Source organism: Labeo rohita, chromosome 13 (genome assembly GCF_022985175.1).
Source record: "Labeo rohita strain BAU-BD-2019 chromosome 13, IGBB_LRoh.1.0, whole genome shotgun sequence".
Lineage (NCBI taxonomy): Eukaryota > Metazoa > Chordata > Actinopteri > Cypriniformes > Cyprinidae > Labeo > Labeo rohita.
In genome coordinates, this window is record NC_066881.1 from 8,060,651 (window position 1) to 8,085,600 (window position 24,950).

At 36.9% G+C, this 24,950-nt stretch overlaps 2 protein-coding genes across 2 annotated transcripts; both read left to right on the top strand.

The window, feature by feature from the left end:
• The first annotated feature begins 3,081 nt into the window (after positions 1–3,081).
• On the top strand, positions 3,082–7,121 carry calm2a (calmodulin 2a (phosphorylase kinase, delta)). The gene is made up of 6 exons (XM_051126071.1): positions 3,082–3,237; positions 4,136–4,166; positions 5,955–6,098; positions 6,173–6,279; positions 6,356–6,491; positions 6,652–7,121. Exons 1-6 carry the CDS (start codon positions 3,235–3,237, stop codon positions 6,678–6,680), a joined length of 450 nt encoding a protein of 149 aa, XP_050982028.1. The 5' UTR covers positions 3,082–3,234; the 3' UTR covers positions 6,681–7,121.
• Positions 7,122–10,349: 3,228 nt separating this feature from the next.
• On the top strand, positions 10,350–23,288 carry stpg4 (sperm-tail PG-rich repeat containing 4). The gene is made up of 7 exons (XM_051126719.1): positions 10,350–10,436; positions 10,756–10,803; positions 11,250–11,504; positions 14,459–14,523; positions 16,705–16,750; positions 22,346–22,450; positions 22,961–23,288. The coding sequence occupies exons 1-7, from the start codon at positions 10,386–10,388 to the stop codon at positions 23,069–23,071; spliced, it is 681 nt and encodes a 226-aa protein (XP_050982676.1). The 5' UTR covers positions 10,350–10,385; the 3' UTR covers positions 23,072–23,288.
• Positions 23,289–24,950: the final 1,662 nt, after the last annotated feature.

Genomic DNA, 24,950 nt, shown 5'->3' on the forward strand with positions numbered 1-24,950 from the left:
TACTTACTACATTTTAAATCAAGTAACTTGTAATCTGTAACCTATTACATTTCCAAAGTAACCTTCCCAACACTGGTAATAATGAACATAGCAGTTGTCATTTACTCCCAACATCTGAGCCGCTGAAGATGCAGAGGATTAACGTAACTTTGGTTTTTGAAGGAAATGCGCCCGGTGGTCTACATAAATGCGTCTATGTTTGTGCAAATCATTTCGTGATCTAGCTTCACCTACAGAAGAAGTGAGTATAAAGGTTTTTTTATGCATCTTTGCAAATGGCCTTTCTTAATAATGTGCTAGTTAGCAAGTTTCGCAGCTAAATGCGGCTAAAGTAAACAGAATGGCTCATCACCCCACAGAAGAGAGGGGGCGGGGTGAGCAGAGCTCATTAGAATTTAGGAACATGCAACAGGGTTGATGTCTGCAGAGCTGATTTTAACAATGTAATTTTAACCAAAGTATGTTATAGACTTCTCATTAAGACCCTAACGAATTAAATCAACTTGTGGAAAATGGGCATCTGATGACCCCTTTAAAAAAATGATGAACTTTCTATGGCACTGTGCCTCATTTACAAAACAAAATCCTCCGAATAATCCTCTGACAAAATTCGGGATGCTTGCTCTGCTGGGATCCTTCTGATATCTGTACAAAGATGCGAACAAGCTGTTTAAATTAAACACGTCAAAGCGAACGTTCTTTCACTCCATTTGTCCTATTGACGACATACTCAAGCACATGGACTGTGTCAGAAAGTGAATCTCTATACAGTATCCAGTGTAGACAAGTAGTTATTGTAATTTTTCAGCGTCTGAATGCAAGTGGGAGGGGTTATGGTGAGAAGATGACTATTCGTTGATGTCTTGCTCTGGAGACAGTGTTTATACAAACGAGTGACATCACCCTGCACCTCAGATCCAAACGAGCTGTTTTCTGAGGGTTATTACATAAATGATAATGGGGGACATTTTATGTTATGAAACTTGCAAGATGTATTAAGCATACAAAGACCTCTTCTATGTCAAAAGATCAAGGGAAATTTGGTTTTTCATGTCATGAACCCTTTAAGAGAACTAAAATAGTGTTTCTGAAGAATGCACGTGTGCATCCTTGCTCGTAAGGGAGCCCGCAAAATACAACAAAATAACAGAGAACAATAGTTTAACATTTCTCAGATGCGACGTTTGTTATTTACAGCAATAATAATTTCATCTCAAATTAAGTTATCACTCCACAACCTGCTTGATGTCAGTAAGACCAGTTCTAACCAGCCTGTTTTGAATGATAATGTGTGACAAAGTTCCTATGTTTTCAGGAAACAGTCATGACTTGCTAGTGTTTCTTTGACACTGCACTTAAGCAGCAAGTTATTTCTAAACTCATGTATGACTCTCTTCTGCAAAGCACAAAAGCGGATATTTTGAAGAATGTTTCAACTATTTTTGTCTATGCAAATAAAGTCAATGAAAGTGACTTTCAATGTATGGACAAAAACCTCATGTTTTGCTATGAGGGCTGGTTAAGGAGCCTGTTGCATTACTCTCAAACTGACCCCAGAGTTTCCACTCTCTCCCACCTGCAGCTTCACTGGGTTTGGTCCAGAGACAGGTGGCCAGTGGGAGAGAGAGAGCCAGGCAGCCAAGCATAGAGAAGCAGGCCATCAGATACTCCCATGCATTCAGTGAGCACAAGCAGGCCTAGCGTCTACTGCACGTGTGCCCACAAACCTGCTGCTCCTTATGCCACATCTGACATATCGCTAGATGAGCCTGTCTCAGCTGATGTTACACTCGATTGCATGCGCGCAACTTGCCGAAAGCATACACACATCAGTCACCGTCAGTCACATGTGCATAACCTGTTACGAGAAGCCACGGATCTAATACAATGAGAGATTGCTTTATATCTCCATAACCATTCGTTTAATTGCAATCAAGCTGAATTTTATTCTACTTGAGTTGATTTATATATAGTATTAATGGGATCTGAATCGTCATGGGGGCTTTTAATTGCCAATGCTTCTAAATGCTTTATTCTCCATGCCATATATAAAACATTGTAGGCAGGCTTTCTGCAAAGCTTGCAGCGGGCCAACCTTGCCAAATCAATCTGATGAAGAAATTAAGTGGATTGCGCTCCATAACTAATGTTCAAATCCTTTTAACAAAGCAGGATCAGTTCAAGCATTTGTTTTATTTCACTGATTACATTAAAGGTATAATATTACACACAATTTTGTCTATACATGCTGTATTTGTTTATATAAGTTACACAATATACAGATCAGTGGTGGGCCTAAGTGTTTAATGGTTTGATTAATAATTTATTATACTTGGTACTCAATCCTGAATATGTGGTGCCATTGTTGCTTCCTGCATGACTCATAATGATAGTAAATCATTTGCTCAGTTTTAATCATCATTTATTCAACTCGGTTGCTTTGGTGCCGTCATCAAACTCAAAAAAAGCTTCAAATGCATCTTAGATTATTTAATGATTATTTACAACACAATTTCCAAATTCATCATTTGTTTCAGTGTCAAAAATGAACTTTTTTATTATTAATGGGCCATATTTAAGAATCAGTTTTCAGAACATCATAACTATTTATGTTCAGTACTTCAACCCCATAATAAATGTCAAGATGATGATAATAATAATAATACATATATAAAATGTTACACAACCCCTAATATTGTAAATAGTTGATTAAATTTGTCACTTTCCATGGCATCCCTGCCACAAGCCCTGGTTAATTTCTGACCCTGATGTGTAGTGAGTGAGTCTAGCCGGGAATGCAGCTCTACTCGGATCTTAGCGAGTGACGCATTGCGGGTACGAGCGAGCCAATCAGAAGCCGCCTTTCCTGGCCATAACGTACAGTACTGCGATTGACGCATCACACTTTAGCAGAATGTAAGCGTCCGCCGGTTAGTTAGTTCCACTCAAACAATCTTCACCTCGCTGCATATGGCACATCTTCGCGATTTGAACCCGTCGCTACCGTGTAAAACCCACGGCACTCTTTACCGCATGCTAACGCATCACAATAGTGACATTTTTGATGACCGTTTCTGATAAGGAAGGAAGTGTGTTCGCGGATGGAGCGAAAGCAGGGGGAGGAGTTTATAAGCGACCATTAAAGGCGCGTCAAGCCCTGTATGATTGCATCCTGTTTGTTTGCCAGCTGCGGACTGTTGTTCTGTGTGGAGATACATCTGTTAAAACAACGCGATGGTGAGTAAAAACTGTTTTATTTTAACGTCACTGTTTATCTGGTGCAAAATGCAGGTATTATAATCAGGATTTCTAACATAATACGCGTTACAGTCGGCACACAGTACAGTTCATTGATATTGAATGGCTGTATGTAATTTTCTCTTAACGTATGGGAGTGACATGGTTTAAAAGCAGGCAGTCTTCAACTTTGGGGATTTGTATATGCCCAGACATTTAACTTAATGTGTTAACATAAGTTTTATATTCATTTCTTGCTGTAACATGAAATAATTTAAAGCAACAGCTTGGAAAAGCTTCCCTGACAGCGAATACAGTTTCACAGGCGCGTCAACTGCAAATATGGCGCATTTCTCTTGCAAGAGCTCGTGTTTGAATATGTGCTCCTTATCAAACACTCATATGGAAAGCATTGGACATCTGTGGTCTTGTTATTCAATGTTCTCTTTATGAATAAAGCAGTATAAAGACTTTTACCAGCCGTGGAGAACGGACTGCACCACCTTCTGCAGGGATAGCTCTCATCTCAAAATGAAAATTGCCATTTATCGACTTTCACGTTGTTACAAACTCATACGACTAATTGACTTGATCATTTCTGACAGACTGACAGTCTGAGTCGACTTTTGCTTTCACTGCTTTTTTCCTCATTTAATGAAAGTGAATAGTGACTAAGGCTGTTATTCTGCCTAGCATCTAATATTGGGATGATTTATTCATTTAATAGAAATAAATCAGACCGTTTATGATGTCTATGTTTTAAACCACCAGACGTGTTGCGACCAATATTAAAAATATTGGCGCTTCCATAAAAGTTTGCCAGTGGCTGATTTGTAAATGATTAGATGCACTGCCATCCGTGTTTTCAATGTACGTCTTCTCTTTTTCTCCTTTGCAGGCTGACCAGTTGACAGAAGAGCAGATTGCCGGTAAGACATCCCCCCTCTCCTGTCCACTGGCACGTGGCCGGTGGTGTGGATTCCCGTGGTTTTCCCCTCTTCTCTGCCCCCCCCCCTCTCTCCGTGGATTTATCTTGCTTCCTTTTATGGCGAGCCTTGAGACTCGATCGCGACGCATTCCCCGAATGAATGGACAGGTTGTTGTGGTGGCAAGCGTGTAACGCCGGTGTTTAAGACTTCAGTGAATGAGTAATTCCCGGGGCTAGTTGTAGTTTTCGATGAACACACCCTCTTCTGTTGGAGAGAGTTAGTAACTGCAGGCACTGAGGAACAAGGGTGTGTCCCCTGTTGGACTGAACATCTCAATGGCTTGATGTGAAGTTACTGTTTCACCAGTCGCTGTTTCATTTTGAGTCATTTATGACCTGATATTGCAGGTTCTAGTATCTTGATGGACTTGTACAGGTTCAGTGGGTGGGACATGATGTTCTTGCTCCCATTATAACACATTTCCAGGCTTATTGTCGCCAAGTGTTTTTTTTTTTTTTTTTTTCTTCTTCATGCATTTGTGGATGCACTTTTCTCTATATATCTAATATGAGCTAGAATTGTAATTTTAGGCAAGTTAGAGTTTGTTTCTGGTGTTACGTACTTGAAAGCCCATCCTGCACATTTAATCTAAACTCTTAGAAAGAAAATGGATGTGAAAACCTCTTACATTTAGGACACACTGTTTGTTTTTTGATTAATGTGTTAATCATGGTTGTGCGATTACAGTTTAGAACCTCAAACAGAGACGCTGCAAAACCATTTAGGTCATTGTGGTCGGTCGCCATAGCGACAGTGAGGTCATGGTGGTTTATCCATCGAGACCTAGTCACTGAAGTGTGTTTCCCCGGAGATCGTGTGAGGTCACGGCAGTGTTTCCATACAGTCTAGATCCTATATCAGCTCAATGGAGTCACAGCATTGAATCACCATATGGTTCAGCAGGTCTCCATAGGAACACAGTGAGGTCACAGTGCTGGATCTCCATAGAAACGTGCTTCGGAGTTGATGGTTTGCATAGAAGCCGTGTAAGGTTTCATTGCGAAGACAGCCCATTGTAGCAGCTAGTGCTGTTTTTACATAGAGATGTCACATTTGTCTTTAGAGGATGTCTGGGACTTTTTTTTTTTTTTTTTTTTTTTTTTCCTCCCCACAGTCTAGTTATTCAAGCTTGTTCTAGTTTGGGTGTCACACATGTTCTTCCTGTGTGTGGCTTGCGTAATAAACAGATAATTACAGACAGTTGTGGCAGTGCAGGCACATACAGAGTTTTTTTTTTTTTTTTGCACTGTAATGTTCATTGAGAATTGGCAAACTGCTGTTTGTGTCTGTGTCATGATGCAAATTGATTTGCAACATGTTTTGCTTTAAAAATTAGACATTTTTATGAGTGCAGCATGAGAATCAGTCAAAGCAAATAGATGTCAGGATGTTGTTAGTTATTAGTACTTGGTTTGATTGTGAAAGTGGCCCTTATTTACCAGAACAAAGCCTGATGGTTTTATGACGTCTAAAAGCTACGACACCTGATGAATCGTTCATGAAGAGCAGGTGCATTTGTTAATGTAAACAAGGTCAATATCTTTCATGTTGACTTTAAATGCTGCTTTTGCATTAATATCTGAAAGTGTATGTTTTGGAAGTGAATGTGTAAAGAAGGGCATCCCTTCTTTGGAACTGGCCCCACTGGTTCCTCTGTGCGTCTTTTGTGTTCAGTGTTTATCTATGGGAGATTCTGTTAATACAAGGTCCTGTTTCCTTTATCTGCAGAATTCAAAGAGGCTTTCTCACTCTTTGACAAGGACGGTGATGGCACCATCACAACTAAAGAGCTGGGTACTGTCATGCGCTCTCTCGGACAGAACCCGACGGAGGCTGAGCTGCAAGACATGATCAATGAAGTGGACGCTGATGGTAAGGACATCCACGTCCTGAGTGTTGAGTGGTAAAAGTTGGGGCTTGTCTAAATGCATCCGTTTTGTGCATAGGAAATGGGACGATAGACTTCCCAGAGTTCCTGACCATGATGGCGAGGAAGATGAAGGACACAGACAGCGAGGAGGAGATCAGAGAAGCATTCCGTGTCTTTGATAAGGTAAAGCTCGTCCTGTTCCAGAATAAGACGCTAGTGCAACACGTGCAGTCGCTGACCTGAATATCCTGTGCTTTAGGATGGGAACGGGTACATCAGCGCAGCTGAACTGCGTCACGTCATGACAAACCTTGGGGAAAAGTTGACCGACGAAGAGGTTGACGAGATGATCAGAGAAGCAGACATTGACGGAGACGGACAGGTTAACTACGAAGGTGAGTCCTCAATAGACACAAGCAATCACAGCCAATCAGAATTCAATCAGGGATTTTTTTTTTATTTTATTTTTTTTTTTGTATCAAAAAGATTCCATTGTGGGCGGGGCTGGCCAGAACACTTTTTGGAAACAGGCTAACACGTTCTTTGTCTTTGCAGAATTTGTACAGATGATGACGGCGAAATGAAGGCCTTGTACAGATCCTCTCTCTTCTATAAATAATTTGCCTTTTTCTGTTTAATTTATCTGTAAAACGTTAAGTCCCCCTCCCCTTCCTCCTCCCGGCTGTCCAAAGGAACTGCATGTAAACTGCATAGGATCTTCAGTCCTCATGTCCCTTTCTTTTGCTGTCATCGTGTTTTTGGAGTGGCGGTGCGGTTACACGATCAGGTGCTTGTTGCCGCGAAGAGGGGGTTGTGACGTGCAAAAAAAACGTACGTCACGTCTGTCTGCCCCCCTCATGCGTAGCAAGAGTGGAGACCTGTCAGCTGGTTGTCTCTTGGCAGCGACGTTGGCATGGCATCAATGTAGAGAAGTAACTCTGCATGGACTATGGACAAAGTATATAATATATATATGAAATTTCTCAGCATTGCACTACTGCAAAAAAAAAAAAAAAAAAGAAAAAGACACGGGTGTATCTACAAGATACTCGTACATAAACTCTTTTTGTATCTGCTGTTCTATACCAAGAACTTGTTTGAATCTTACAATGCTTTTTAATGTTTTATTCACTTATTCACACTAGTTTTCTTTTTCTTTCTTTTCTTTTTCTTTTCTTTTTTCTTTTTTAAGCCGCTTAATGGCATTGTCATGCCTCAGATAGTCCATTCCAAGTTGTATATTTGTTTTCCAATAAAATTTACTATTTACCCATACTGAAAAGTTTCTTTGTTTGCGAAGCGTCTTTTAGCCCTCTAATTAAAAACTCCTGTGTTTAATGCATTCTGCATCCCAGAGCTGATTTTAGTGGTTTGAAACCGCTAACTAATTTAATTATCTGAGATGTTTACAATATTTATTGTAATAGTTGAAATGATTTGTAAATCACTATTCAATGCGTCTCTGAGTCAGCTGGACAAATGACTGTGTATTCACAGGATAGAATTGGGGCGAGGCCTCCATGTCAAAAAGCTCATTAAAGTACTCTTGAATGACAATTGGTGTAAAAGTCATTTTTCCGTTGAGTATAACTATGTTTACCGGGGGCTAGTTGTCATGCATGCATCAGTCAACACTAGGTATACAGACACTTCTAGACTACCACTACAGGAGATTTTTGGGCAATCTGGAACAAGTGTGAGAATGTTACACTGATTTTTGTTTTTTTTTTAAAGGGCTCATTACAATAACGGCAGTAAGCTGTGAAGCATGGCTTGGTTATTCACGGTATGTCAGTATTGAAGTGCACTGGTACGGGAGACAGCTTTGACAAACAGTAAACACTGGGCCCTTCAGTTGCTTGTTAGAAGCATGTGTTCCTGGTTGCTTAGCAACAGAGCAGAACATTCTGCCCTAAACTCCCAGAGAGAGCTGCCTTCTCTGCTGTTATTCAAGTGTGACAAACCCTTACAAACGTGTGTGTCATATGACAATTATATAAATAATAACACTCTTTTATTTTGTTTCAGCTACCTAGATTTAATAGGTCCTGTTTCAAGTTTGGGTGGCTTATTGGAGAACTAATTAAATCAGATACATATATGGGCCAATCTACAGAACTGGTCCAAACTGCTGCCAAATAAATAAATAAAAAGCATTCAAGTATTAAAATATAAGATACTTACTAAGATCATTTTATTATTTATTGAAACCCACAATAATATTTAAAATATCAGTAAGATTAATCTATATTAAACCATCATTTAGTGGGTACTTTAAATTGGAAGGTGGCTGTCCTAAACCCTAACCCCTAAATTTCAGCTTATGAAAGTGATATTGAATTAATGTTTGCATTTTATTCCATTGTTGTTTTGTTTAAAGTGAAGTTCAAAATATACATTTTATATTTTCTTTGTAAATTTTGAAACTTAAAAAAATGTGTCCCGCATTTTCATGTCACTACCAGAAAAAAAAAAAAAAGCGTATGTTTTAGTCCATTGGCTAAAGATTGATTTTAAGATTGATTTTAACTGTATGCACATTTATGATCGGGAAATATTTATGTGTCCCTCTCTCTCATAGCTACAAGGTGAGTAGATAGGCCTCATCATTTCGAGGTAAATGTGTTCAAAAGTATGAAAGTCACTGCCAAAAGTCACTGCCAAAACATTACTGTCACTACCGAAAATGTGCAATCACTACTGAAACATGGGATGTTTTGTCAAAAATAAAGTATACTGAATTATCAAGATGTCATGATCATGTTTGGTTCAATGTATATTCAAACTAATGAATCCTTAACTTTGAAATCAGTATGATCAACTTTTTGGAATCAAATTGGAATCAAAATACAACAAATTAAAATATTTTAAGACAGTTAATGCGCTGACCCCGCCCCCAGACCTGTACATCATCTTATATTTCATATAGTTGACTTTTGACAAATATGATGCAGGGCAACAGCTCTGTAAATGCAGTTATGTACTAAAATTCAAGATACTGGTGCAGAAAAATGCCCCTGTATGTGTTTTGTCTCATATTTATATATAGTAGTCAATGTTTGAAGTGGATCAAAAAAGTTCAGCAAAGTTGTCCTAAGACAAGAACGGGTATTTTTTTTGGTTTTAATCCATTTCAAATGTTGACTACTGTATATCACATATCATACAATATCACACGGGCAGCAAGAGCAATATGACACGAGTGCTGATTTTGTCCCAATTTATCACAAGCTTAAATGTGGTTTTCTACATCAGTTCAGTAATTAAGAAGTTAATATTGTGTTATTTTAAACACAATATTATGTTTTTGCTCAATAGCAGAATTGTTGCGTGTCTCCGAGCAACACAGTGGTGTTTAGTTTCTGAATGAATTCGTGTTTTGAATGAATCATGTGAATGATTCAATGATTCAAAGGCCCATTCATAAAGAGAGCCATTTTTACTTCATGTTTTAGTATTGTTTTAGTATGTTTAGTATGTCACTGCCAAAACATTACTGTCACTACCGAAAATGTGCAATCACTACTGAAACATGGGATGTTTTGTCAAAAATAAAGTATACTGAATTATCAAGATGTTATGATCATGTTTGGTTCAATGTATATTCAGACTAGTGAATCCTTAACTTTGAAATCAGTATGATCAACTTTTTGGAATCAAACTGGAATCAAAATAAAACAAATCACATAAATCACACTTGAAATATTGTTAAAATTGTAATTGTTATTGATTTACCTCTGAAAACATTTTAATAATAATAATAATATATATATATATATATATACAAGGAAGATGTAAGCAAAATCTTAATAGGTCAATATAACCCTTTTTATTAAATTATATATTATTGTTTCGGTAGTGACGCATTTGGGGAGAGGACAAATATTCCAAAAACACAGTATGAGAAGAAACTGCACAATTACTAGAAATGTGTACCTTGGATATTATACTATTTGCATGCACACAAATTTTTTTTGGAAAAATACATTTTTATCTAAACGTTTCCAACTCTGACTTTGAACCAATTCTGTAGAATGGCCCATATACATACAGTGTGAGTAAAATAATTCTGGATAGCAGCTCAGATTGATGAGTTTTCAATGAATCAAGATTTTTTTGACAATATCACACAAAATCAGTAAATGTAACTAACGAATAAGAGAGCAAATAAATAGCAGAACTTGTGTATCTAGTACTCTTGATTAATAGTTAAATAGTATGAGTATCTAAGCAACGCTTTCTTGTCACTGAGGTGTCTGTTACAGAAGACAAACAGGAACGACAGAAGTATGACCACAGGAAGAGAGAAAACTTTACCCAAAGGAAAATGTATAGATGGGGTAAGTTTTCACATTTACTGCGGTGTAAGACAATAATTCTCTATAGTGCCGGGATGTTGAGTCCTGCAGAGTTTCAGGGGTTTAGCTCCAGCCCTCGTCAAACACACCTTCCAGTAATTTTCTAGCAATCCTGAAGACCTTGATTAACTTGTTCAGGTGTGTTTGATCTGGGTTGGATCAATGTGCACCTAAAGGTTTGAAGACAGTAAAGACAAATTTTAAAAAATTTGATTTATATTTCAAATAATGTTGTTATTTGAAGTCTAATTCATCATAGTATTCTGAAAAAAAATAATGTTTTTTTGTTATTGTGAAACAGAAAGAAATGTACACTGACAGAAGTGGTTGGTGGAGAAACACTATTAAGGTAGGTAATATTTTATGAAACATACAGCAAGTTAAAAGTAACAAGAACACTTATTCTGAAACCTTTTTTTTAAGCCAAACACAACATGAAGTGTACTTTTGGTGTACAAGTGGCCTCTGTCTCGAAAAAATAAGGCCTGTTTTCCACTACACACGAAAGCAGTTTGTATTTATTTTGGTTCTCATATTAACAGGTTACAGCTTTCACACTGCCTGCATAAGTAGCGCTGCATAACCACAGCTTATTTTTGCTATGAAAAATTCATTATAAACCTACTATCAATACAATGATGTTTTTGGTCCAGGCGTTATTTACACTTTGGGCTTTGTCACATTTAGATTAATAAGCATTTGGATGTAAATGTGGATCTCCTGTGTTACTAAAGCAAGGACATACTGAGTGGTGTAACATGTGAATCATTTGAGGCTTCCTCTTTCTACCACCAGAATTATCCTATTCCTGGCAGTTACCACATTCGGGACTTCATAGAGGAGACAGGACTTAACCCCATACCTAGGACGTATGGCTTCAAAGGCCCTGAGCGAAACACCCTCATGTCGACCGTGCGTCGAGGGGACGTGTTGTTGCCCGGGGCATATAACTTCACTGATTCAACCAATGAGGCTCTGCGGCATCAGGCAACTTACTCTTTCAAAAGCTGCCCTAGACCCGACATCCACACTTTGGGCCTCAGAGATAAGGTCAGCTAGTCAACAAAAAGCATTAAAGGAGAAGTCCACTTCCAAAACAAAGATTCACATATAATGTACTCACCCCTTTGTCATCCAAGATGTTCATGTCTTTCTTTAGTCAGTCGTAAAGAAATTATGTTTTTTGAGAACATTTCTGCATTTTTCTCCATATAATGGACTGATATGGTGCCCCGAGTTTGAACTTCCAAAATGCAGTTTAAATGCGGCTTCAAACGATCCCAAATGTGGTTGTAAATGATCCCAGATGAGGAATCTAGCAAAACGATCGGTTATTTTCATTAAAAAATACAATTTATATACTTGTCTTGCCTTTCTCTCCCTGAACTCTGTGTATTCTGGCTCAAGACAGTTAGGGTTTGTCGAAAAACTCCAATTGTATTTTCTCCCTCAACTTCAAAACCGATCGTTACGCTAGATAAGACCCTTCTTTCTCGGCTGGGATCGTTTACAACTGCATTTGTGATCGTTTGAAGCCGCATTTAAACTGCATTTTGGAAGTTCAAAATCGGGGCACCATATCAGTCCATTATATGGAGAAGAAAGCTACAAATGTTTTCCTCAAAAAACATAATTTCTTTACGACTGAAGACAGAAAGGCATGAACATCTTGGATGACAACGGTGTGAGTAAATTATTTGTAAACTGTTGTTCCGGAAGTGGACTTCTCCTTTAACTTAATTAATTAGTTATAAAAAAAGAATGCGATTAAAATATTTTAACGCAGTTAATGTGCTGGCCCTGCCCCCAGACCTCTACATCATCTTATATTTCGTTTATAATGATATCAGAAACTAATAACCTTTAGTTTCTGAATGAATTTGCATTTTGAATGAATCGTATGAATCAATGATTCAAAAGCCAATTCATAAAGAGAGCCATTTACTTAATTTCTGAATGAATCAGCTAATCAAACTAATCAAATGAATGAATGACTGACTGAATGAATGAATAAAGACATTTACCGCCACCTGCTGGCAGATTTAGTTTTCTTATTTAGAGTATCATTTCATGAAAAAAATAAAGAAAAAAGAAAATATAATAAAAAGATACAAATATTACAAAAATAAAAACATTAAAGAGATAGTCCACCCAAAAAAATTTAATTCTGTCATCATTTACTCACCCTCATGTCGTTTCAAACCTTCCTTTTGTGGAACATAAAAGAAGGTATTTTGAAGACTGTTGGTAACAAAGCTGTTTTGGTTACCAATGACATTCAACAAAAAATACTGAGATGTTTCTTAAATGATCTTCTTTAATGTTCCATACTTTACGTTTATATTATGCGTAATAAGTTTTATGTTAAATCAAATAACATATTTCTTTCTAAAGCTGCGATTTGTAATGTCTACTTGATATGTTCTCAGTTAACACAAAAATAGCTTTAAATAATCTTTTGTTGGTATTTATACAAATTTATTTTGTGATTAATTAGATTAATGAATCGAAACATCATGTAATTAATTAGATTAAAAATTTGAATCGACTGACAGCCCTAATGCCAGTATTATTATTATTATTTTAACCTGTGGGTGACATTACCTTTTCCATAGTTGTTGTCCTGCGATTTGACGAGAATGTAATGGTTCTTGACAGTCTCTCAATTATCCGTTGACGAGTCTGTCTGTTCGCGATAAATTTAGGGTTTATAGGTCAGTTGTTCACACAAAACAAAATGCTGTGAGCCGAATGAATGCAGTGCAGTGGAGTGAAATGCAGGCGCATTTCATAGAACAAAATGCAGTGAACTGAATAAATGCAATAAAATTTGAACATCCTTAACAGTTTTTCAAAGTTGGCGAAGTGGTCGAAGAGACAGTCTAGTGCACACTGACACTAAACAACTGGAACTGAAAAACATTACATAGAGGGTTTGCACTTAAGTCACGATTTGGTCAGTTGCCCGGATGCACAGTCACATTGGAGATACTCGGATGTAAACAACAGCATGAATTGCATGGTTAATGTACTACTGATGTACTTACATGACTGATGTAATGTATTACCGTGTAGAAGCTGCTAAATCATATAGAGAAATACTTAGTGAGCAGGAAACGGTGCAATATTTTGACTACTAAAGTTAATAAGTTGTAAAGATACGTCCAAGCTGACTGGAAATGATAAGAACAAACACAAATGTTGTCAAGATTCTTGCCCTGGAAATACTGGTTCAGTTCGGCCAGCCACAAATGACTTTTGCTCCTCAAACAGTTTTTTGCACTCTTCTCCTTGATTTGTTATAACTTTTGGCAAACTCTAGTACTCCAAATGTTTTTCCTGGTCCGACCGATTAGTACAGCCCAAAACATGGCAATTTATAATTTTGCCAAGTTAACAGTGAGACCGTTTTAATTAAGAAATGGTTGTTTAGTTACGTCTCTGACCCCAGTAAGCATTCAAATGTTCCTCAAGGTGGCTCCAACATACTTGGTGCATCCCAAATCGTGTACTAACGGTTTGTAGTATAAATAGTGTGAGTAGTGCGTTCACACTGAAAATACCAAAAATAAAAAGTGCACTCTAAATTCTTAAATAACTTAAATAATTGAAAAAATGTGTGGAATGTTGAACACTTCATGCACTCTTTAATTAAAGTTGCAGCTTTAATTACATAGCGAAGGCGGAGGGGCTATCAGACTCTGTTTACAAAACAAACCTTATATAATCCATACACTAAATGGTTGAGTGCATAGTGCATAAGTACATAGTGTATAAGTGCATAGTAAATAGTACGTCATTTAGGACGCAGTTTCTGTCTTATATTCCATGACATACGTATCAGTTTAGTGTAAACAGCAGTAAGCTGAAGTTTATTGGTACTTGACACTAAAAACTGAGGCAAAATATTTATCCGATAATCAGCGGCTGGAGCTCAAACTGATTATGTGGATGAGTGTGTCAAAACAATTGGCTGATGTAGTGTATGTGTGTGTTTAACGCAGGATATTAACCTCTCACCCGGTCATTATGATGTGACGGAGAAGCCTGTCCCCAAATCACCTTGCAAGTGAGTAGCCATCACACTCAGCACGCTTTCACACACTCCTAGTCAGAGAACATCACACACTGCAGTACGGTGATGTTTTCATCTCATTCTGATTTCTTCCCTAATCTCAGGCAGTTCACAGAATAGCTTTTAGATACTTTAGCACAGGCCTCAACAATAAGGACAGTTCATTGCATTTGCACTTGTCGCTCAAATACATGTGCTTTATGCAGACATTTAGGGATAGTTTACAGAAAAACTAACATTCTGTCAGTAATTACGCCAACTCATGACATTCCAAACCTGTAAGACCTTTGTTCATCTTCAAAACACAAATTAAAATATTTCTAATGAAATCTGAGAGATTTCTGACCCAAAGAGCAAGGCAACTGGCACAAAAGGATGTAAGGACATTGTTAAAACAGAGAAGAAATTGTCAAATAAAGTCATTATTTTGTTCTCTTTGTGCACAAAAAGTATTCTTATAGCTTTATAACATTACCGTTGAACCACTGATGTCACATTGATTATTTTAATGATGACCTTACTACCTTCCTAGGCCTTGAACGTGACAGAAAGCTCTTGGATTTTATCAAAAAATATCTTAATTAAAGAATTCTTAAAGTAATGACATGTCAGAATTTTAAGTTTTACCTGAACACTGTAGTTGCTGATTTAAACACATGACAAATGTGAACTTTCCAGTTTTTTTCAACATGGATGAGATTTTGAATGATTTTTGATTTTGAATTTGTAAGAATAATTCTGCTTAATTTTCAGCTATTATAGCAAATTCTTTTTTACTTTTTTTGTGGGGAAAAACACCTTTGTAAGTAGGTATCTTAGATCCTATAAAACCATTTCTTCTCAACATTTTAAATAAAGTTGATGTGTTCAGTTAATTTTAAATGGTGTGATACATTTATATTTTTAAAAGTACAGATATTCTATGCTGTCTTGTTTAAAATAACCCCAAAAAATAAATAAATAAATAAAAAATAACAATGACAAAAAATAGAATTCACCCTCTTAGCATTCTTTTCTTTGAAGAACCAGTATTCACGGTCTTGAAAAACCTGGATATCCACCTTTTACTTCAACATGGAAGTATGCCTATGGGTGAGACTTCTAATTCATTAGCCGCTATAGGAAAATAACAAGAAGGATAACAACGTGCAGTAAATGGTAAAACTGTTTGCACCACAAACCAGTGTGTTCATAATTAAGATAATACACTAAAATAATATGGTAAGACAGACCAATTTGCAATATCAAGCAGCAGACCAAGCTGTTTTGTACAGCTAAAAAAAACTGGATGCAGATGAGACCGGAAGCCAGACCAATAAAATTTACAAATGGGAAGAAAAAAGTGGATATTAACAACCAGAATTTTAAATGTTTGATTTTTATACCAGGAAATGTAAAGTAAATTATTCAGTCTTAAAGTGGGCTTTTTTTTTTAATAAAATATTTTACCAGTTGGAAATTGTGAGTAAAATATGAAAGGTTTTATAAATTCATTGGTTAAACTAAACTTCAGTAATAATTTTAACTGTTGTAGACAATTAATAAATTGAATATCTGTCTATATCTAGCCAAAACACACAACTTTACTCAATTTAATTGAACTTGTACTTAAAGATCTGAAGTAAAAAAGTTAACACTTTTTCTTAGCTTTGGAAATTTGCTGATGAAATAAAAAAACAGTGGAGATTTTCCCACTAAATAAGAGGAAATAAGAGGACGTATTACGTCAAAATGGCCAGTGAAATGTGTTAGCTCAAAATGCAATTGAAAGGAATAAAGTATAACTACCTCTTTAGAAATGCAGTTGAGTGAAAGTAGAAGTATTCAGTTTCAATAGTACACAAGTTCCACAAAATAGTATGAATTACAGTTACCCACGTACTTCACACCCTTCTGAATTATGAAAGGTCGTATGGCAGGACACTGCTAAAGTGTTTTAAATTTCCTGTCAACTACCCATGTCTTTAGAAAATAAAAAATAAATAACTAAATAAATAAAATGCTTTTTTGTGGTGGGGCTAATAAAATATTACCAGAGCAACTACAAATCTGAAGCATCAGCCTGACTGGACTAGTAAAAATTGAGGCCTACTGTGTCTGTTGACTCTTTCTTCTTTTCTCGGCTGTCTGCACCATTTTATTGTCTTCTCCTATGACACTGGTCTCTTATTGCAGACACATGATGTTCCGATCTGCGGTGCAGAGGGTCAGCTTTCTCCCGGTAAGTGTCCGGTTTCAACATAAAAATCTCAACTTAACCTATTGTGTGTGTATTAGATGCTTTGCCTGTTTTACCCCAAAATGTTTTCTAAAGCATCTACATTCCTATGAGTGAGTTTCAGTGCTGTGCGTCAGTGTTGCACCTCACGCACCATGGCTTCAGTGGCGTGTTGGCTGGTTATTCGAGCTGTGCTGGCAGCTGTCTGGTGTTGACGGAACAGTGTGGATGCTAAATCATCCTCTGGGTCTCATTAGGGTGAACATTAGGGCTTTGTGTGGTTGTAAGACGGTGTCGTTTCATGTAAGACAAGTGTTTTGTCAAAGGTTAAGTAGCTAAGAAACCTCAAGCTTATTCTTAAGATGACAGACCAACAGCAAACAGTCAAATTCGATTAGTCACTGGCTGATCTTTTATAGCTTAAGCCTGGAATACACACTAGACTTCTTCTGAACAGATATTAAAACACTGCATTTTCTAACTTTGTAAATGGTTATACTGGTCATCAAACACAACACGACTTGAGGATCACACACTACTAGACTTTCATCTAGTTCAGAACACAATAAACTCATGCAGAAATGTGCCTTTCAGCTCAAAATATCAAACGTTTGATATCCTCCCACTGAATGGAATCACAGTCTAAAACTAAAAGATCATCTGTTTGTCTGAAAAGTCTGGTCCTTTAAAACACTATGCAATTTTCTGCCAAAATCTACAGACTGAGTCTGATTTTCAGCAATTAGCATTTCAGCAATTGGCCAAAAATCACCTTGTGTAAGAAATACACAATTCTAATCGCAAGAGCATTTTAAGGACAATAACCTGACGAATGAGGCCGCTCCCACGATAGTTGATTGACATGAGCGTCTTACCTCAGATCAGCTGTAACAGTCCGACCTCCATTGTTTCGATGCCGGAGCAGGGATGTAAGTTAGACAAGAATATCTCCGATTGAGCGATTGAGGTGTTGTGTTGCTAGATGTAATAATGAACATAGTGGTCATCATTTACTCCCAACATCTGAGCCGCTGAAGATGCAGTGGATTACGTTTGTTTGTAGAGGGAATGCGGCTCCCGATCTACATAAATGCGTCTATGTTCACGCAAATCATTTGTGATCCAGCTTCACTTACAGCAGAAGTGAGTATAAGGGTTCTGTTTATGAATCTCTGCAATCACCTTTCCTAATAATGTGCTAGTTAGCAAGTTTCGCAGCTAAACACGCTAAATGCGGCTAAAGTAAACAATCTCTCAGAGCGGCACGTCACTCCACAAAAAATTAGAGAGGGGCGGGGCGAGCAGAGCTCATTTGCATTTAAAGGAACAATCCCTCAAATTGGGATGATTTTTGCAGAGCTGATTTTGACAAGGTAAAAAGGGTGTTGTTTTACACAACCATTGAGAATTTTTAACCAAAGTATGTTATAGACTTTTCATTAAGACCCTAAAGAATCATATCAACTTGTGGAAAATGGGCATCCAATGACCCCTTTAACAGCCATGATGGAAAGGTTTGCATTATTTTCTCATAACTCAGTGCCCCATTGTCAGTTATTCCTTACCTAACTCACATTTTAGACACAAGTCAGTTACTTTGTCTATTTTTGTTCTGCCAATAAAAATAGTTCAAAGCGAAGCCAAAGCATAATTAATAGGTCTGTCAGTTTAACACATTAACTTAATTAGTTATAAAAAATAATACGATTAAAATATTGTAACGCTGTTAACGCACTGGCCCCGCCCCCAGACTTGTACGTCATCTTATATTTTATACAGTTGACTGCTAAAAAAAAATGATACAGGGTAACAATTCCGTCAATGCAGTTATGCCCTAAACTTAAAGATATTGGAGCAAAAAATACCTTGTATGAGCTTTTATCCAATATTTATATCATATTATAAGGGATGTCACATGAACAGCGAGAGCAATATCACACAATTGTCCCGAATAGCGAGTGCAAATGTGATTTTTTACAACTTTTCAGTACATAATCAGTTAATATTGTGCTATATTTTTTATCAAAATATTGCCTGTTTTTGCTCAGTTTTGCCAACAAAAATATTACCTTTAAAGCCAGCCACAGCAGAACTGTTGTGTGTCTACGAGCAACACAGCGGTGTTTAGTTTCTGACTGAATCTGCGTTTTGAACGAATCGAGTGAATCAGTGATTCAAAGGCCCATTCATACCATTTATACTGAATTCCTGAATGAATTAGCTGTTTGAATAAATCGAATGAATTGATGACTCATAAAGACATTTACCGCCATCTGCTGGCAGTTTTAGTTTCTTATTTAAAGTATTACTTCATTTAAAAAATATGGAGAAAAAAACTTTAAAGGGATAGTTCACCCCAAAAAATTGTATATGCCATAATTTACTCAACCCTCAAACCATGAATCAAATAAAATATGTATTTTGAAAGCTACTATCTGCAATGTAACTTTCTCATTTGACATAAAAATAGCTTTAAATAATCTTTTGGGTGTATTTTCACAGCAATGCAATTTGCGTTTAATTATTTTTTTGTGTGTGTAATTTGCGCTTTAAAAATTTTAATCGTCTGACGCACCTAATAATTAACCATTTTATACAAGTTTTTGAATGAATCAATTCTATTGCACAAATTAGTAAAAGATTCAGTGACTCACTCATATGTGTTTCAATCATAGATGAGTCTGCATTTTTGAACAACTGGTTAATTGAACAATTCACTGACTTACTCATAAATAGTAACCTGTTTTTTTCCTGAATGAATCCTTGCATTTAAATGAATTGGTTGAGTGAATGATTAAATGACTTATAACTGACAAAACTGACAAAAAAAAAAAATTGTATCTTGATATTTTCTGGGATTTTATCAATAATAATTAGACAAAATTTTGCTGAGTGTGTTATTGTGCTGGTATCTTAAGGACTACCGTAGACAGCTGACTCCTAAAGTTTTTGATATTCTTCATATTCTGTGTGGTCAGTTCACAGCAGTGATAGAAATGATTCTTTTCCAATAAGTTTAAACTGGGCATTTATGGCCATTTTTACCTTGAAGCATTTTTTTTCTAAAAGTTCATGTAATCTTTTGATTCAAATTCTTACATTTAATCAGTAAATTTAAATAATAATACATTTAGGCTGTTACCAAACAAATGAAATCAGTATCAACAAAGTAGAAGAGGAAACACAGAAGCTTCATTAAAACGATATTATCACAGACAATATACATATACACATATACATATAAATGTATTCAACATTTGAAGTGGATCAAAACCTTTTATCAAAGTTGTTCTAAAACCAAAACATACCCATTCTTGTCTTTTTACTGTATATCACACACCCCTACTTGTTGCCACCTACTGGTGTAGCAATGCAACAGAATGATTTGCTGAAAAATTCTCACCAGTAATGCGAATGAGAATCGGTCTGGAACATACAAAAACAGACAAGCAGAGTGACACAAATAGTGAAACATCCCAATGCTGCTGGACTGTACTATCAGGGTGTTTGCTAATGTCAGAACCCTCTGATAGTATTTCTTAGGAGATTTAAAAATAGCACTTGTGAGACAGTTGTTGGCACAAAGTAAGCACACTATAGAATAAATGTGGATAGCACAGCTCAGATAATTTGATGAGAAATGTTTTGTCATATAAGATCTCTGCTATCCTGGCAAATTTGGGCACAGTTTGAGATCTTTTTTATGAATCTCAAGAGAAAATATTTTAGATTTCTGTGCTATTTTGTCAGGAGAAAAGTGTAAGCATGATATACTTCTGCGTTCTCTATTTTACATCACCGATGTCTAGGAGAAACACTGAGATACTATGAAGACCTTATTTGTGATGTTTAATTCCTAGATCATTTCATAGATTCAACATGAAGCCATTTGAAACATTTTTTTTTTTAATTACTGGTATCATATTTTTCTTTGTTGAGTATTGAGTGTAACTGGTGGTGGAGGGTGTTGAATCTGGCTTTTCTGGACAGGACTTAGACCCTTAATGAAATAATAGCTCAGTGCCTTTACAGACATGTGGAGTATGGCACAGCTATCCGCTCTTATCCAGGAGAATGTCGAGCTGGCTGGTGTCTCATAGAAGAAGAGTGCAATGGCATGATGCCTCTAAAACCATCGGAAGTTGACCTCATGTGCAAGCAGGCAGATGGAAGCAAGCTCCCTGCGGTCAGCATTAACACCTCTGGCACAGTTCAAGCCGCTACACATACTCACATACAGAGAGAAACCAAAGCACAGGCCAGTTGGATCACTGGTGGAATCAAATAGCGAATAATGATATCAGACAGTTTTGTAGCACAAACGTCTTCCCAACTATGCTTTTGATAGCGTGTAAATAGGCCTGTATTGGTGTTTATACATTAAAAGCTCATGTTGATGAATTGGATTTGATTTTGAATCTTCTGATCTTAAGGAAATAGTTCAGCCTAGTGGAACACAAAAGGACCACGTACGCACTGCAGCTAAATTCGGTTGTCAGTTCACCTTTTACTTCTTAATCGTGTTCTGTACACACATAATTCACTAAAATACAGAAGTGACAACTGCATTCGACAACCGCATTAACTCCAGAAATATACAGGTGACAAGTGCATTTACAGAAAATCTACGCAGTGTGTATGGAACTAAACTGAACAATTAGTTGTTAATGACTTATTTCAAAACACATCAGAAATGTGTCTTCGTCTGTATGTGAAATGCAAGAAAAAAACTAACCAATCGTTTCGCTAGATAAGACCCTTCGTCCTCAGCTGGGATCGTTTACAACCACATTTGGGATCATTTGAAGCCACATTTAAACTGCATTTTGGAAGTTCAAACTCGGGGCACTATATTAGTCCATTATATGGAGAAAAATCCTGAAATATTTTCCTCAAAAACCATAATTTCTTTACGACTGAAGAAAGAAAGACATGAACATCTTGGATGACAAGGGGGGTGAGGACATTATCTGTAAATCGTTGTTCTGGAAGTGAACTTCTCCTTTAAATTCTTCTCCAATTCCGCAAGACGCCAAAATGTTGCTGTGGTTCCAAATGTGTCCCGTACACACGTGGAATGATAATTTACGGGATGCTCTTAAAAGCCTTGTACGTGGCCAAGGAAAAGTTTAACAGAATGTCCAAGCTGCTCTGTTCCATACAATGGAAATGAATGGCAATTTAAACTGATATGGTCCATAAAAAGGAAAAAAAAAAACTCCATGAAAGGATCATAAAAGTAGTTCACATGAAACTTTTTGGGCAGTGTTGCCAAGTCTGCGGTTTTGCCCTGGAATTGGGCTACTGTAACACTGTTGCTGCAGGTTGTTTTTTAAATCTCTGTGATTGAAGTGACCCCAATATTTATATTTAGCCCCTGTAATGTGAATTTAATTAGGGGAAACCACCGAAAAACATGTATTTTACCCCCCCAGAATGCGACTGGGTTAGTTTTGGACTAGTTTTGAGTAGCAATTGAGTGGGTTTTGTTGTGAAAGCCTGGCAACCCTGTCTTTGTCTGAACTATTCCATCAACTGGTTAATTAAATAAAACTGTAATTTATTTTTTGTTGCATTGACCTTCACTGACGGATTTAGAGGGAGGGACCAGCTCCTGGACATTACAACCCAAGGCCAAGCAGAGGCATTGCAGTCACTTCCTGCTTTAGGTCAACTGTTCCACGGCTGTACAGCGTACACTCGGTAAGGCCCATTTCTGTGCCTGTTTTCCAACAGGAAAATCAGTTTTAAAGGGATAGTTCAACCAAAAATGACAATTCTGTTATTAATTATTATTGTTGTTCAAAACCTGTAAGACCTTTGTTCAACTTCTGAACAAAAATTAAGATATTTTTCTGACCCTGCATAGACATAGCAACACGACTACCATGTTCAAGGCCCAGAAAGGTAGTAAAGACGTTGCTAAAATAGTCCATATGATATCAGAATACTCTTTGTGTGCAAAGAAAACAAAAGTAGTGACTTTATTCAACAATTTCTTCTCTTATGTGTCAGTTGACGTTCATTCACGAGAGTACCATGACACAAAACATTACAGGTTTAGAACAACATGAGGGTGAATAATTAATGACAGAATTTTCATTTTTGGGTGCACTATCCTTTTAAGGCCAAAAAACATCACAACCAGTGTATTTATCATTATAAATGGGAAGAAAGTACATGATTTTGAAGTTTGAATTGTGTTTCTGACAGGGAACTCCAGGACCAGGTGTGTATGAGCCCACATGGCACAAAGGTCAACGGCTTAGAACTGATGTCAAAGTGGACTGGGCCCATGACCTCCTTTTTCGCAACATACCATGAGCTTCCTTTTGTCTTTGACCTTCCCATATGTATTCCTTTTAGTGAAATTTTCCATTCTTTTGTAAGTAAAGTGTTCCCAGCTGGCATGTGACTGACCCTCAGTGTTGAAATAATGAAGTAAAGCTGTTGTTTTTACAGTGAAAAACTTCTGAATTGTTGTAAAAAATCATTACTGAAAGTTTAAGAAGATACTGAAGTGATATTGAAACACTGTGATATTATCATTTATTCAATTTAAAAGGTCAAAAATTTTAATAGTGATTCAACCTTGATCCATGACGTTGCTTCACCTGTAAATAAACTCTCAGAAGGGTACAAATCAACCAAAGAATTTAATACTTATTTTTAAAAAATACTTTTAAGATTTAAAGGAATCCCCGGGTATTAAGACTTGAATGGCTTAATATAACATAAATAATGTATCATACTGAAATATGCAGTAGAAAACCCATTCTATTTTTAAAAAATCCACTTGGTTTTATATATATTTTGGACTGATGTCAAATGGTTGCACTCGGTGAGCTACTGGTGCTACTTGTTGATGTTTTTACCGCAGTACAACTCTGAAAATGAAATACGATGCCACATTGTGCAGGTCTTGGTCGCAGTTTTCAGTTGGAGGGCAAAGAAAGCGATAAGAAGAGGAAAAAAGAATGGGAAGATGCCTGTGGACTAATAAAACTTCCTAAGACTAGCATCTTTGTTCTCTCCACTTTAGCCCAGATGCCTTTGAGGCTTTTAGTCGACCACTACTACTGAAAGAGCTTACAAATGGCAGAGACAAGAAACGCTAGATGCCATCCTGGCAGTATGTGAACATGCCGACACTTGTCATGACGCCGCAGCCACTGAAGGAGTTTCTCAGTGCAGATTTCACTCAGTATCTGGGGCATTTAGACTCTTTGTGGGGAAAATCGATGGTACAGCATTTGACATAAGCCTACGCTTATATCCATCGCCACCTGTAAGCGCTTTCAGTAGCTGTGGTCATCATATCAGTATTTTATTTTCCAAGTTGCGTTGGGGTAAAAATAGTAAGACTGATTGCAACCATTTCACATTATTGAAATAATGGTGTCCTCCATAGTCCAAAATCCACATTGTTTTATACATATCTTTTAAAAAACATAAATCTTTTGTGGATTTTCTACTACATATATCAGTAAGAGACATCATATGCGTTATATTAAACCAGACAAGTCTTAATACCCAGGGTCCCCTTTTGTGAAGTACACTATACTGCAGGTGCACATTTAAAGTCCACTTCCAGAACAAAAATTTACGGTTAATTTACTCACCCCTATGTCATTCAAGATGTTCATGTCTTTCTTTCTTCAGTTGTAAAGAAATTGTGTTTTTTGAGGAAAACATTTCAGCATTTTGGATGACAAAGGGGTAAGTATTATCTGTACATTTTTGTTCTGGAAGTGGACTTCTCTTTTAATACATTTATGCACACTTTATTTTCACAAGAACAAAACATTCTCATTGTTATGTCTGTTATATCATGAACTGACAGCCCATATAATGCACAAAGCTTTGTGATGACTCTCACACTCACATAACTCATTCAGCCTGAACAAAGAGGTCAGTGTCACACAATAAAACAGCTGTTTACAACACTCTCACACCAATAGCTAGATTAACTCCATTGTTGAGGTCCTGAATAATTCTGCTGACATTAATGATACTGAGAATGCAGCCTACATGTGCGTATATATACGGCCATCACAGCCATGCTGATATAGAACAAGTAAGCCGTGTGATATTGTTCATATATATTGTTTTATAAAAGCGATAGGCAAAAAGGGAAAACAAAATCATTGGTGTCAACAAATGAACAACTGCACAAAGTCAGTACAAAATTAGTATACGTGTG